The sequence below is a fragment of the Ovis aries genome, chromosome 19 (assembly GCF_016772045.2).
Source record: "Ovis aries strain OAR_USU_Benz2616 breed Rambouillet chromosome 19, ARS-UI_Ramb_v3.0, whole genome shotgun sequence".
NCBI classification, from domain to species: Eukaryota; Metazoa; Chordata; class Mammalia; order Artiodactyla; family Bovidae; genus Ovis; species Ovis aries.
The window spans coordinates 7,030,248-7,046,127 of NC_056072.1; the positions used below are offsets into that span (position 1 = coordinate 7,030,248).

General features: G+C 44.5%; 1 protein-coding gene across 1 annotated transcript in view; it reads right to left on the minus strand.

The window, feature by feature from the left end:
* DYNC1LI1 (dynein cytoplasmic 1 light intermediate chain 1) overlaps nt 1-10,312 on the minus strand; it is a 53,161-nt gene extending 42,849 nt beyond the window's left edge. Inside the window, exons 1-2 of the mRNA XM_027957947.3 lie at nt 10,125-10,312; nt 9,859-9,932 (exon numbers count right to left, since the gene is read on the minus strand). Coding sequence (XP_027813748.1) covers nt 9,859-9,932; nt 10,125-10,270 — 220 coding nt within the window. The 5' untranslated portion in view covers nt 10,271-10,312. The remainder of the gene's footprint in view (nt 1-9,858; nt 9,933-10,124) is intronic.
* Between the last annotated feature and the right edge of the window lie 5,568 nt (nt 10,313-15,880).

The window sequence follows — 15,880 nt, forward strand, 5'->3', positions numbered from 1 at the left end:
CATTTGTAAAATTGAATACCTTAAACTCATCATATCATTTAGCTTATTAGTACTCTTATTTTGTACTTGATAAACTGTTTCAAGTTCTCCCTAATTAGTAGTTCTCGAGATGACTTTTACTGTCTTAATATTTGATACCGTGAACTTGCTGGTCTGTTCAGGATTTCGTTGAGGACTTTTATTTTGTATTTACTTTTACCTTTTACCCATACTCTGAGGAAAGAGAAGATTTTAAGAAGTGCTTTAACAGCTCATGCGCGCTGTAAAAGTTATACGTGGCTTATTTTCAGTTAGGCAGAATCATGGAAGGAATACTTTGCAATAGTTGGATTTTAAAAGAATACTTTTTACTGAAGTATAGTTGATTTAAAATGTTGTGTTAGTTTCTGTTATACAGCAGAGTGATTCGGTTACATATGTGTGTGCGTACTTTTTCATGTTCTTTTCCATTATGGTTTATCCCAAGATCCTGAATATAGTTTTCCATGCTCTCCATAGAACCTTGTTGTTTATCCACACTATATACTAATATGGCAGTTTGTATCTGCTAATCCCAAACTCCTGATCTGCCCCTCTCTCACACCCTGTCCCCTGTGGTCACCTTGTTCTCTGTGTCTGTGAGTCTGTTTCTGTTCTGGAAGTAAGCTCGTTTGTGTCGTATTTTGGACTCCACCTGTTGGGTGGTGTCATGTATGAGCACGTGTATCAGGATCATTCTCCTTTCGTATGATGGTCCCTAGGTCCATCCATGTCGCTGCAAACGTCATTCCATTCTTTTTTGTGGCTGAGTAGTATTGCATTGGAGAAGGCAATGGCACCCCACTCCAGTGTTCTTGCCTAGAAAAGCCCATGGATGAGGGAGGCTGGTGGGCTGCCGTCTATGGGGTTGCACAGAGTCGGACACGACTGAAGCGACTTAGCAGCAGCAGCAACTCAACCTGTGGGAGTTTATCCCAAAGATAATACCTGGTAAGCGGAAAATGGGGTGTAACAAGAATAATCTGTTTACCTATCAAGTATAATTTTATGACAGAACCATATGTATTATTCAGTCACTAAAGGGGAATCCATATCCACTACCACACCAAAAAAAAAAAAAAAACACCTTCCGATACATAAAAAGAAAAAAAAATCTGATTTCAAAATATAAGGTATGAGCCTATTTTGTTTAAAAAACAAATATATACATAGAGAAAATGAAGACTGATTACCTCCAGGTGGTGAGATCACGTGTTATTTTCATTTTTCTGACTCATAAGTATTCTTTCTCTCTGGCAAGAAACATGCATTACCTTTATCACTTAAAATAAGCAGAAGGTGTGCTACACATCATTTTAGTTCTTTGAATCCCAGGAAATCTGATACACTCTCCCCTGAAAGGCCAGGGGGCTGCACGCTGCCCACAGGCGGCGGGAGGGCTGACTCCGACACCAGGGCCTCTGGGTAAGGGCCCCCACCCGAGCAGCTCGGGACTTCTCACCAGGCCTTCAGCTACAGCCACAGGCCCCCGCCGTCCTGCGGTGCCCCTCTCCCCACCCTACTCGCAAAAGTTTCCTCAGACACCACCTTTCCCACAAAAATCTTATGCAGTCTGATTAGCAATTACTTCCGACTGACACAGCTGACTTTTTACCATACGCCGTGAGTCCTTCCCCACTGGAGGTCACAAGCTCCTGGAGGGCAGGGACCAAGTCCTAGCCAGCCTGGTTTTCTCCAGAGGACCCAGCAGAGCATGTTGTGCACAGCACGCTCTAACAAATGCTTGATGAACAATGAATAAAGAGGTTACCTGTGAGGTTTTTCTAACGCCACTGTCCTCACTTTACAAACAAAAGAAGGACCCAAAAGGCTAGTCCGTGGTCTCTTTCTTTCCTTTTTGGCATCACCACAAAGCATGCTGGATACAGCTCCCCAGCTGGGGACTGAACCCACGCCCCCGCACTGGAGTACAGTCTTAACCTCTGGACCACCAGGAAGCTCCCTGGCCACTCACTCAATAGGGACACAGTCCCATGCTCAACTTGGATCTTTCCTTTTCCTAACTCAAGGCTCCCGTTCTGCATTTTCAAAGGGTTTTTGCTGATCTTCCTTCATGTCTTATCACCTGACATCTTTATTTCTCCCAGCTCTGTTTTGTTTTTCACAGTAGCTCAAGAAGGAAATAGATGAGCGTCTCTTGACAATTCTTAAACTTGTGTTCAGACTATACCTCTAGCTGGTATAACAATGAACCTTTAAGCAAAAGATGGTCAACATTCATCCAACAGTTATTTACTGAGCACCCATTAGGGGCCAAATATTATTCGGTTAACCAGAAAGCTCTATTAACCGGCTCCTGGCGTTATTGATGAAACTGACACCCGTAACATTCTAAAAAGAGGGGCTACAAACTTCTGCCCAAAGGCCACATCTGGCCTGCTGCCTCTTTCTGTAAATAAAATTTTACTAAATACTGCCACCTCCATCCACGAATGTATTCTCTATGGCTGTCTGGGGGCTACGAGGGCAGAGCTGAATAGTTACAAGAGAGACCATATGGCTCCCAGAGCCTAAATTATTTACTATGTGGCCTTGATAGGCTGCTGACCATCATAAAATACCAATATGCCACTGGACTCTCAAAACACTTTATATTTGGTATATTGTATAGCAACAGTAACATAATAGGCAATAGTTTTGCTAATCCTTCGAAAATTACCAGCCCAACAGCATCGCTGTCACAGCACTGTCGCTTATATCACATTCCTATAATCACGCCAGAAAACACCGCCCACCGGACAAAAATCTGTTTCTCCCAAGTCATACAACTTTGGGGATCTTTAATCCCACTTTCTCTCAAACAGTTTCTGACTAAAACAATTTCATTCTTTTCAGAGTCAGCCCTTATACAGAAAACCACTCACTTCCTTGACAAGTTACTACCCTGAAAAGATCTCTAGTCCAATGTGTATCTTGAGGCCTACTACTTGCAATAATTCAAACATAAAAGAAATGAATTTTATTTCTGATAATGCTCAGTATTTTGTGAGACTTTTTTTTTTTGGCTGCACACTATCCTGAACTAGTAATGCCTTCAGGGGTAAAAAATGCAGACTCCATTTCTTCCAAGTGGAATCAAACTGTCCACATATACAAAGAAACACTTCATTAGTTTAAACACAATTACACCATGTTTTCAAAACATTTCTTCAAAAATATACAATTCACAAGCTTTACACTTTGAAATAATTATAGAATATCAGAGGAGGTACGACTTCAGAGATCACCAAGTCCAAGTCTCTTAATTTACAGATGAGAAAGGTGAGGCTTACATGGGCCAACCAACTACTTTCACTAATTCACGATGGCCTCAGAACAGGAAGCGATACTAATGTCTCATCTATCAGCCAGGCACCGTGCTGGCGTCCAAAGCTACGTATGTATCTTCAGACAATTAATTCAATTAATCGTTATCAATGAGATTTTTTGCAGTGAGGCAGATTACATCAGGAGAACCAAAGAAAGTTCCTTAATAACTGCTAAACATCTTTTACTTTTCCTACAAAGAAAGCTCTTTCTTGAAGAGAGACTGCCCGGTGTATAGATTGAGAATACTGGCTCTGGAGCCAGGCTGCACAGTTCAGAATCCTGACATTGCCCCTTTCTGACTATGTAACCTCAGGGCAATTTACCTAACAGCTCTTTCTTTCCTGATCTTTACAGGGATAATCTCGGCATGTAAACAATCCTAATGTGCCTGGTACACGTAAGTGCCTATAAATTTGTTGCTGTTGTTATTTTCCTTAGGTAGTCTTATCAAAACATGGTTAAGTAACCCAAGGCACAGAGAAAGTGCCCTCAACAGCAGCTATTAAAATTCATATAACTACAATCACTGTAGTAAAGTTTGATTAAACAGTAAGGGTAAAGAAGAAAAAAGTTACTAAAAGGACCATTTGTAAGTTAAATCCTACTAAAAACATACACACAGGAAGTTCTGCCTTTTAATATCAAGAACAGACAAGTTTACTCTCAAAATCTTTCAAGCAAAAGTGACTGAATGCTAACACCAGAGTGTTTCTGGGTTTCACAAGGGGCCAGACGTAAGTGAATGACTTCTTCACCACAAACACCATGACAACAGAAGCTACATCCTAGAATCCAACAAATATTTGGATTTTACTTTAATTATTAGTATTTTCACTCCAAGACAGCCTTTTTAAAAAGTTATGCGGTAGGAAGAGTAGGTGGCACTTTCTCCCTTGAAGGAATTTCTATCAAAAGTCCAAAATCCTCACCAAAATCAGAGGGCAGGGTCTTTACAGCTGTGTGGCCTTGGAAAACTCACTGAACAGCTCTCTAAAATTCAGTATCTTATCCACAAATCAGCATTCACATCTACACCCCAGTTTGGGGAAGCTGGGAGGAAGAGGGGCAGAGGAGGCAGACTAAGATTTGTATGTAAATGTTTTGAGATATGATCCAGCGATCCTACTCCTGGGCCCATATCAGAAAAAGCGTAATTCAAAACGACATACGCACCCCAGTGTTCACTGCAGCACTCTCTGCAACAGCCAGGACATGGAAGCAGCGTAAAGGCCCATCAACAGAGCAACGGGTAAAGAACATGCGGAGCACATGCACGACGAGATACTAGTCAAGCGAAGCCACTCAGTCGTGTCCAAGTCTTTGTGACCCCCTGGACTGTATACAAATAGCTGTGAAAAGACGGGAATCGAAAAGCAAAGGAGAAAAGGAAAGATACACCCATTTGAATGCCGAGTTCCAAAGAATAGCAAGGAGAGAGAGGAAAGCCTTCCTCAGAGATCAATGCAAAGAAACAGAGGAAAACAACAGAATGGGAAAGACTAGAGATCTCTTCAAGAAAATTAGAGATACCAAGGGAACATTTCAGGCAAAGATGGGCTCGATAAAGGACAGAAATGGTATGGACCTAACAGAAGCAGAAGATATTAAGAAGAGGTGGCAAGAATACACAGAAGTGTACAAAAAAGATCTTCACGACCCAGATAATCACGATGGTGTGATCACTCACCTAGAGCCAGACATCCTGGAATGTGAAGTCAAGTGGGCCTTAGGAAGCATCACTACAGGGGTTCAGGATGGGGAACACGTGTATACCTGTGGCAGACTCATGTTGATTTACGGCAAAACCAATACAATATTGTAAAGTAATTAACCTCCAATTAATATAAATAAATTTATATTAAAAAAAAAAGAAGCATCATCACTACAAACAAAGCTAGTGGAGGTGATGGAATTCCAGTTGAGCTCTTTCAAATTCTGAAAGATGATGCTGTGAAAGTGCTGTACTCAATATGCCAGCAAATTTGGAAAATTCAGCAGTGGCCACAGGACTGGAAAAGGTCAGTTTTCATTCCAATCCCAAAGAAATGCAATGCCAAAGAATGCTCAAACTACCGCACAATTGCACTCATCTCATGCGCTAGTGGCTTCCCTGGTGGCTCAGAGGTTAAAGTGTTTGCCTGCAAGGCAGGAGACTGGGGTTCAATCCCTGGGTCAGGAAGATCCCCTGGAGAAGGAAATGGCAACCCACTCCAGTATTCTTGCCTGGAGAATCCCATGGACGGAGGAGCCTGGTAGGTTACAGTCCACGGGGTCACAAGTCGGACACGACTGAGCAACTTCACTTTCACGCGCTAGTAAGCTAATGCTCAAAATTCTCCAAGCCAAGCTTCAGCAATACGTGAACCGTGAAATTCCAGATGTTCAAGCTGGTTTTAGAAAAGGCAAAGGAACCAGAGATCAAATTGCCAACATCCGCTGGATCATCGAAAAAGCAAGAGAGTTCCAGAAAAACACCTATTTCTGCTTTATTGATTATGCCAAAGCCTTTGACTGTGTGGATCACAATAAACTGTGTAAAATTCTGAAAGAGATGGGAATACCAGACCACCTGACCTGCCTCTTGAGAAACCTCTATGCAGGTCAGGAAGCCAACAGTGAGAACTGGACATCGAACAACAGACTGGTTCCAAATTGGGAAAGGAGTACGCCAAGACTGTATATTGTCACCCTGCTTATTTAACTTATATGCAGAGTACATCACGAAAAACGCTGGGCTGGAAGAAGCACAAGCTGGAATCAAGATTGCCAGGAGAAATATCAATAACCTCAGATATGCAGATGACACCACCCTTATGGCAGAAAGTGAAGAGGAACTAAAAAGCCTCTTGATGAAAGTGAAAGAGGAGAGTGAAAAAGTTGGCTTAAAGCTCAACATTCAGGAAACTAAGATCATGGCATCCAGTACCATCACTTCATGGCATAGATGTGGAAACAGTGGCTAACTTTATTTTGGCGGGCTCCAAAATCACTGCAGATGGTGACTGTAGCTACGAAATTAAAAGACGCTTACTCCTTGGAAGGAAAGTTATGACCAACTTAGACAGCATATTAAAAAGCAGAGACATTACTTTGGCAACAAAGGTCCGTCTAGTCAAGGCTATGGTTTTTCCAGTAGTGATGTATGGATGTGAGAGTTGGACTATACAGAAAGCTGAGCGCCAAAGAATTGATGCTTTTGAACTGTGGTGTTGGAGAAGACTCTTGAGAGTCCCTTGGACTGCAAGGAGATCCAACTAGTCCGTCCTAAAGGATATCAGTCCTGAGGACTGATGTTGAGGGTGAAACTCCAGTACTTTGGCCACCTGATGCAAAGAACTGACTCACTAGAAAAGACCCTGATGCTGGGAAAGATTGAGGGCAGGAGAAGGGGACGACAGAGGATGAGATGGTTGGATGGCATCATCAACTCAATGGACATGGGTTGGGTGGACCCCGGGAGATGGTGATGGACAGGGAGGCCTGGCGTGCTGCAATTCATGGGGTCGCAAAGACTCGGACATGACTGAGCAACTGAACTGAACTGGACTATAGCCTGCCAGGCTCCTCCGTCCATGGGATTTTCCAAGCAAGAATACTGGAGTCGGTTGCCATTTCCTTCTCCAGGAGATATTCCCAACCCAGGGATCGAACCCAGGTCTCCCACACTGCAGGCAGACTCTTCACCATCTGAGCCATCAGGGAAGCCCCTGATGAACTCTCAGCCATTAAAAGGAGTGAAATAGCGTCATCTGCAGAGACATGGATAAATCTAGAGACTCATACAAAGTGAAGTCAGGAAGAGAAAAAAGCATGTAATAGTGCTTATATGTGGAATCTAGAAATGATACAGATGAATTTATCTTCAAAGCAGAAACAGACACAGATGTAGAGAACAAACCAATCGATACCAAAGTGGGGAGGGGAGGCTGCAATGAGCTGGGAGATTGGGACTGACATACACATACTACTATATACAAGTTATATAACTAATGGGAACCTACTGTATAGCCCAGGGAACTCTACTCAATGGTCTGTGGTGACCTAAATGGGAAGGAAATCTACAAGAGAGGGGTATATGTACAGCTGGTTCACTTTGCTGTACAACAGCAACTAACAACAATGTAAAGCAACTATACTCCACTGAAAAGTTTTAAAATAAGAAAGAAAAGAAAATGTGTTGAGGATGGCTCACACATAGGCAAATATTGCCAGCTTTGAGTCCTTCCACTCCAGGCAGTGGGAGGGTAGGCTGCAGAGCAAGGTAAAGCTCAACTGCCATTTGTGTTCTGGATATATGATGTTTGATCACTGTTCCTGTTTTACGTATAAGTTGGAAATGTAAAATCCTTTTAGTCTCAGATTTGGTTTTTTAAAATATGGGACTCTAGAGATCACCATAATTCATATTATGAAAGACATACTAGAGCCAAGCATTCTTTGCCTAGCACCTTCAAACTCATAACAAAGAAAACCACAATCCCATTTATACATTCTTCTCTTCCACCAGCATAAACTGAAGGCAGCCATAATACATGATGGTAAAATGTGATTAAAAAAATCTTTAAGAGGTATTCCAGAAAATTAAACCTGGTTATGCAATCAGTATAAAAATCTGTTGTCAGCTTTTCCCCAAAGTTGAAAAGGACTTTGATGAAATCCCAGTAGAAATAGTACCCCCCCAAAATTTTTTTAATTATAAACTTGCATAACTTGGTATCAGGTGGAGCTGGAAAAGCTCATATAAAAGGAATCTATTCTACAGCAGAGAAGATATAGAACAATCTATTCTAAGTTTGGAGGGATGGAAGTCTAGGGCCTCTAAGTATATTCAGTCTTTGACGCAAAGACAAGTTTAAAAAAGGGTTTAAAACGCATGGTGCAACCTCAGTGCAAATTAGACACATCAAGAAATGAACAAAGCTGTCACTTTTGTTTCACTAAAAACAGAACCATGTAAGTTAACATCTAATGCACTAAGGATTAGTTGCGAAGAACTTCTAAAATGAAAACAAAAATCAGGATCTTAACAGCAGCAGCATTTGAAAAGAAGTCTTGAGAGTATTCAAAAATACAACCCACCTCAATGAGGTCAAGCTGTGTTAGGCACATTTTAGTTTAAGCACTTAATAGAAATTTGTTTAAGCTAGTAGATTGAAAACATCTTCTGGATTTCTTTCTTTTTTTTTTTTTTTGCTTTTGGATTCTGTCTCTGGCCTATATTACCACTTATGTAGGTACTAACTCAATTTTTAAAATAAAAATATTTTCTAATGCACTTAAGAGATTCACAAAGAGTCACTGGGCTGTTATCAGTTCACAAACATTATCTCACTCAGTTGTCCCCATAATAATAAGTAGGTATTATTTCTAGAACGTCAATTTTAAGAAAGAAGAAACTGAGGGTCACAGAAGTCAAAGAACTTGCTTCAGATCATAGGACTAGTATGTGATAAGGCCATGAGGGAACCCAGGTGAATCTGCAGTAGATACTCTCAATCACATTAAAAACAAAGGTAATACTAATTTTTCAAATAGCTTCATTAACTTATTAACGCCAAGAATCACACTGCAGACTGGCAGCAGTTCATGAAAAATAATGTTTTTATTTAAACATTCCCATTAAAAGCAGACCCTGACAAATAGATTTGAATTCTGTTTCCTTTCCTGTTTTTAAATGCACATAAAAAGTCTTGAGGCATCAATACCAAAGTTTTAAAATTTAACCGTCATCTTATGAGCCAAACCAAATTTTCACATCGGAAGAGTATGAAAGAAATCTCTCCTCTAAATGACTTTGGAGCTAAGCCTGCAAAAATGTGAAGCTGTGAATTGTTCTCCACGTCCACTCGCAGACTCAGTAAAGAAACAAATACCTAACTCCCGGAGAGTAGAGGGGATATAGAACAATCAGGACACATTAGACCATTTCTCCTTATTACACCCATCTGGCCAAAGGGGCTGAACAAGAGAGCTGTTTACTGCCCTATAGGTGTCAGCGAAAAAGGCAGCTGCAACACGAGCCCATTGTACCTATAAAAACTGACTCAAATAAGAACATTTATCACAACTACCAGGTCTCCTTTCTAGCGTCTGTCAATTACACAAAGAGCTTGCTATTAAATATTGATGGCATGCTATTTGCAACAGAACTCTGGCGAAGAGCCTCCTGCTACCAATTTTTGTTATGAAAGAAAACCGTCCTTATTTTCGACGTAAAGCCCAAGCCACGAGCTCTCTCCGCTGGGCTATCGCATTGTCCCTCCCAGGGGAAGCTGTCAGGGCCACCCCCACACACACCCAGGGGAGGAGGCGGGTTCTGGGGAGGGCGGGTCCCTGCAGGTCTCGGGGCAGGGGTCCCAGTCTCTCTCCTCCCCAGCTGTCAGCGACAGGTCGGAAGGTGGGGCGGGGCCCGGCCAGGCTGTCCGCACAAAGCCAGCCAGAGCGCGGCGGGCAGACCCGGACCCAGGCCCGGAGGACGCCGCGCAGGGCGGAGCAGGTGGGGGCACTTACCCAGCAGCAGCACGTTCTTCCCCGCGGGGAGTTTGGAGCGCGAGCGGGTGGAGACCTCGCTGAGGATGCAGGACCTGGCGGGGAACAAGGCTCACGCTCAGGCCGGGGCCCCGCGCCGGAGGGGCTGCCCCGGCCTCCACGCCCGGACGGGGGCGGCCGAGAACGCGGCGGCCTGGGCCGGGCGCCGAGCCCCGGCGGGCACGCGACCCTGGACCATCCCCGGGCCGGCGTTGCCGGCGGGGACCAGGGAGGGGTGCGATCCTTACCAAAGGTTCTGTCCGTCCTCGTCGTCGCCTGCCGCGGCGCCGCCGTTGCCCGACGCTAGCTCGTTGGCCAAGGGGCCGCCTGTGTAAGTCGCGGTTATTCCTGGCGGACAGGAACCAAAAGAACCGACTCGCCCCACGGCCGCCATCTTGGTCGGGAATCACTCGGCTCCCGGCAAAGCTGAATGAGCGCAGCGGCGGCGGCGGGAACCCGGATATGGAGCGTTCGGCGCACGGGAGCGGGGCGGGGCCTGTGGGGGTGGGACTCAGGCTCTGCAGGGACTGAAGGAGTAAGAGAGGGCCAACTGCGCGTGCGCTGCAGGCTGGCCGGCGCGGCGGGGATGCGCCTGCGCAGGTTATCCGGCCGGCCGCCCTGCCGCAGCGCCAGCCCTAAGCTCTGCGGGTTGATTGCCGCCACCGCCACCGCCACCCCCACCCTTCCCGCAGTCCTGGGCTGCAGCCGGGCGCCTTGGGGTGTGTCAGGGGAACAATGCTCGCTCGCTCGCTCTCTCTCTCTCTCTCTCTCTCTCTCTCTCTCTTTCTCATTCTCTCTCTTCCCGCCCCCCCTTCGGGTCCACAAACCTCGCAGCGGGTGTGAAATTCCTGCACTGTCACTGCTGTCTCGGCTGCTGCAATTAGAATTGGTTGTTCTGTTTACCTAAGACACAGCTGTCATCCTGCAATCTTTCGCCATTGTTGTGCGGATTCTATTTGCCTCATTCCTGTGTCTTTTTTCGTATTTTAGTGGAGAACTTCCTCCGGTGGTTTTATGAGAGAAAAAAAATCGGGTATGGCTATGTTTTGGGAGACCTGTATTCAATCAAGTTCCAGGTGAAAGCTTAATGAAGGAATGATTGATAAAGGCGTTAATGATCTTAAGAGAGATGGGGTTAGCAAGAGCAGGAAGATTTAGGGCTGAAGGGAAAAAGGAAGGAATGTTCACTAGAATCCAGAGAGCTGTAGTGATAAGAAAAGTGTTGATGAGCAAGATCTGTGGCTTTGAGTAAATGAACACAGCACTGACCTCTCTCCTTCTGCCCTGAGGTATCCCACCAGTGTCACATTTGCCAAAGCCATCAGAAGCCAAAGGCAAGAGAACTCGAGCAAAGGAATCCATGCAGGTTTACCTATCTGAGCACAAAAAGGGATAGAGAAAGGATCAGGAAGAGCAAACAGAAGATAGCCAGCTCACCTTGTCTGTTTGAAAATGCAGACAGTCTATACCCAATGATAGTTTGGCTGGGTATAGAATTCTTAGGATGCAAATTATCTTCCCTTAGGTTTTTTTAAGGCCTTTACCCCTTGTCTGCTAGATTTTAGTGCTGTCACTGAGAAATCCAAAGCCATTCTGATTCCTACTCCTTTGTTATGTGGTCTTTTTTTTTTTTTTCTACTTGGAGGTCTTTAGAACTTGCACAGATTTCCACTAACACACATACCCCTTCCAGTTTCTGCACTATCACACTAATTATCCTGCCAAGTATCATAGACAAATAATTCATCAGTTCAGTTCAGTTCAGTCGCTCAGTCGTGTCCGACTCTTTGCGACCCCTTGAATCACAGCACCCCAGGCCTCCCTGTCCATCACCATCTCCCGGAGAAATAATTCATACTCTTATACTAAACCAACAGCCCCACTTCTGCACTAGATTCCATCTCCTCTCCACCACTCAAGGACATTGCTCCAACAATTCTCCCCCCCCCCTTCTCTGCTGCTGCTGCTAAGTCACTTCAGTCGTGTCCAACCGTGTGCGACCCCATAGACGGCAGCCCACCAGGCTCCCCTGTCCCTGGGATTCTCCAGGCAAGAACACTGGAGTGGGTTGCCATTTCCTTCTCCAATGCATGAAAGTGAAAAGGGAAAGTGAAGTCGCTCAGTCATGTCTGACCCTCAGCGATCCCATGGACTGCAGCCTTCCAGGCTCTTCCGTCCATGGGATTTTCCAGGCAAGAGTACTGGAGTGGGTTGCCATTGCCTTCTCCACCCCTTTCTCTAGATAATCATTTATTGATTTCAACTGGATCATTTTCTCTTGGCCCTCCCTACTCTTTCACCAGCTACCACTACATTTCTTTCCTCCCTTTTGCAGCAAAACTCTTTAAGACAGTCGTCTTTACATGCTATCTTCAATTCCTCTTCCCCTTCGGCCTTAGAACTCACTTCAATCAGATTTTTACCCCATGACTCCACAGAAACAGCTCTTATCCTTGTAGTCAATGATCTCCTTACTACTAAATCCAATGGTAAATTCTACTTCCTCGTCTTTTTAGCCTTTCAGCGTCGTATTCTATAACTGATCATCCTTGCTACATATTCTTCTTTACATGGCTTCCTGTGTCACTAGCTGCTGCTCCTCAGCCTCCTCCACCATTTCCTCATTTTCTTGACCACTTAATGGCTCAGGGCTCAGTATCTGTTCCTCTTCTCTATCTATACCCAATCCTTTGGTGATCTCATATAGTCTCATTAAATTCCATCCGTATGCTAAATCTCCCAGAGTTTTCTCTCCAGCCTAGAGCTCCATCTAGAACTCCATATTAATACATCCCAACTGTTTCTTCCACATCTTCACTTGGATATCGAACAGCAGTCTCCAACTCAGCATGCTTTAAACTGAGTATCTGACCTCTCTCCCCAAATTCTGTTTCACCCATCACCTAACCTAGTGATCCCCAACCTTTTTGGCATCAGGGACCAGTTTCATAGAAGACAATTTTTCCATGGATAAGGGAGAGGGGTTTGAGTGATGGGGAGCAGTTGTATATACACATGAAGCTTCACTTGCTTGCCTGCCACTCACCTCCTGCTGTGTGGCCTGGTTCCTAACAGACTACAGACCAGTACTGGGGGTTGGGGACCCCTGACCTAACCCACTAGGTAGCAGTTCCTTACTGCCTAAGGTTATTCTTGACTCCTCCTTTCCCTTCACACAGCACAATTGAATACATCAGGAATGCAAAAGTCTTTACCTTCAAAAAATACCCACAATCCAACTTATTAACACTCACCCTCTGATACTACTGTGAGCTATCTTCTCTCGCCTGAATTGCTATAAAAGGCTCTTCAATACAGCAGCTGGAGGGATCTTTTAAAAAAATCAGCCAGGAGTACCCTGGTGGTCCAGGAGTTAGGACTCAGGGCTTTCACTGCTGTGGCCTGGGTTCAATCCCTGGGCAGGGAACTCAGACCTCACAAGCTGGCTTTTTTTAAAAAATCATATCATTTTACTCTTTTACTCAAAATCCTATAGTGGTTTCTCATTTCAATCAGAGTAAACGCCAAACTCCTTACAATGACCCACAAAGTCTACAGAATCTGGCCCCCATTGCCTCTCTGGACTTTTCTGCTCTAATTGGTCCCTCAGTTTCCCTACTCAGCCATACTGGTGCCACTGTTGTTCTTTAAACATATTGTGTATCCCTTTGATTTAGCTGTTCCCTCTGCCATGAAGGAGATATTGAAAGTGAAAATGTTGGTCACTCACTCATTCCCAGCTCTTTGTGACCCCATGGACTGTAGCCCACCAGGCTCCTCTGTCCATGGGATTTTCCAGGCAAGAATACTGAAATGGGTTGCCATTTCCTCATCTATGATATCTTTCTGAACCCAGGGCTCGAACTCTGGTCTCTCACACTGCAGGCAGATTCTTTACCATCTGAACCACCAGGGAAGCCCATGAAGGAGATAAGGAGCTGCCAAACCAATATCGTCCCCCAAACAGCCAGCTGGCTACCTCCCTCTCCACCTTCAATGTCTTTGTTCAGTTCTCAGCTTCTAGATGAAGTCCACCCTGACTACCCCATTCAGTGCTGAAATTTAAATCTTCACCTCTGCAATTCCAGGTTCTTCTTACCTTGCCTGCCTTTTCGTCTTCTGTAACACTACCTTCTGACATGGTATAACATGTACAGATTATTACTTCGTAACCTACTACCATCATCCTCTGCAGGGGATTGGTTCCAGGACCCCCAAACAAATATATGAAACTCCATGGATGCTCAAGTATATGAAATGGGGTACTTTTGCATTAACCCTTCGCACACCCTCCATATACTTTAATCATTTCTTTGTTGTTTAGTGAGAAGTCGAGTCTGCCCCTATGCATTTCCATGGCCTGTAGCCCACCCGACTCCTCTGTCCCTGAGATTCCCTAGGCAAGAATCCTGGAATGGGCTGCCACTTTATTATCCAGGAGATCTTCCTGACTCAGGGATTAAATCTGTGTCTCCTGGACTGGCAGGCAGATTCTTTATTGCTGAGCCACCAGTTCAGCTCAGTTACTCAGTTGTGTCCAACTCTTCGTGACCCCATGGACCGCAGCACGCCAGGCCTCCCTGTCCATCACCAACTCCTGGAGTTTACTCAAACTCATCTCCACTGAGTCAGTGATGCTATCCAACCATCTCATCCTCTGTCGTCCCCTTCTCCTCCCACCTTCAATCTTTCCCAGCATCAGGGTCTTTTCAAATGAATCAGCACTTTGCATCAGGTGGCCAAAGTATTGGAGTTTCAGCTTCAAATTCAGTCCTTCCAATGAACACTCAGGACTGATGTCCTTTAGGATGGACTGGCTGGATCTCCTTGCAATCCAGAGGACTCTCAAGAGTCTTCTCCAACACCACAGTTCAAAAGCATCAATTCTTCGGCGCTCAGCTTTTTTTATAGTCCAACTCTCACATCCATACATCACTACTGGAAAAACCATAGCCTTGACTAGACGGACCTTTGTTGCCAAAGTAATGTCTCTGCTTTTTAATATGCTGTCTAGGTTGGTCATAACTTTCCTTCCAAGGATTAAGCGTCTTTTAATTTTATAGCTACAGTCAACCATCTGCAGTGATTTTGAAGCCCCCAAAAATAGTCAGCCACTGTTTCCACTGTTTCCCCATCTATTTCCCATGAAGTGATGGGATGAGATGCCATGATCTTCGTTTTCTGAATGTTGAGCTTTAAGCCAACTTTTTCGCTATCCTGTTTCACTTTCATCAAGAGGCTCTTTAGTTCTTCTTCACTTTCTGCCATAAGGGTGGTGTCATCTGCATATCTGAGGTTATTGATATTTCTCCTGGCAATCTTGATTCCAGCTTGTGCTTCCTCCAGCCCAGCATTTCTCATGATGTACTCTGCATAAAAGTTAAATAAGCAGGGTGACAATATACAGCCTTGGCGTACTCCTTTTCCTATTTGGAACCAGTCTGTTGTTCTATGTCCAGTTCTAACTGTGGCTTCCTGACCTGCATACAGGTTTCTCAAGAGGCACGTGAAGTGGTCTGGTATTCCCATCTCTTTCAGAATTTTACACAGTTTATTGTGATCCACACAGTCAAAGGCTTTGGCATAGCCTTTATATAAAACAGAAATAGATGTTTTTCTGGAATCCTTTTGCTTTTTCAATGATCTAGCATATGTTGGTAATTTGATCTCTGGTTTCTTTGCCTTTTCTAAAACCAACTTAACATCTAGCTGAGCCACAAGGAAGCCCTTAATCCTCTCTCAGTTTCTTATAATACCTCATAAGTAAGTGTTAGTCACTCAGTCGTGTCCAACTCTTTGCGACCCATGGACTGTAGCCTACCAGGCTCCTTGGTCCACAGGATTTTCCAGGTAAGCGTACTGGAGTGGGTTGTCACTTCCTTCTCCAGGGGATCTTCCCGACCCAGGGATCGAACCCAGGTCTCCGGCATTGTAGGCGGACACTTTAAACCTGAGCCACCAAGGAAGCCCTTAATATAATGTAAATACTGTGTAAATAGTTGTA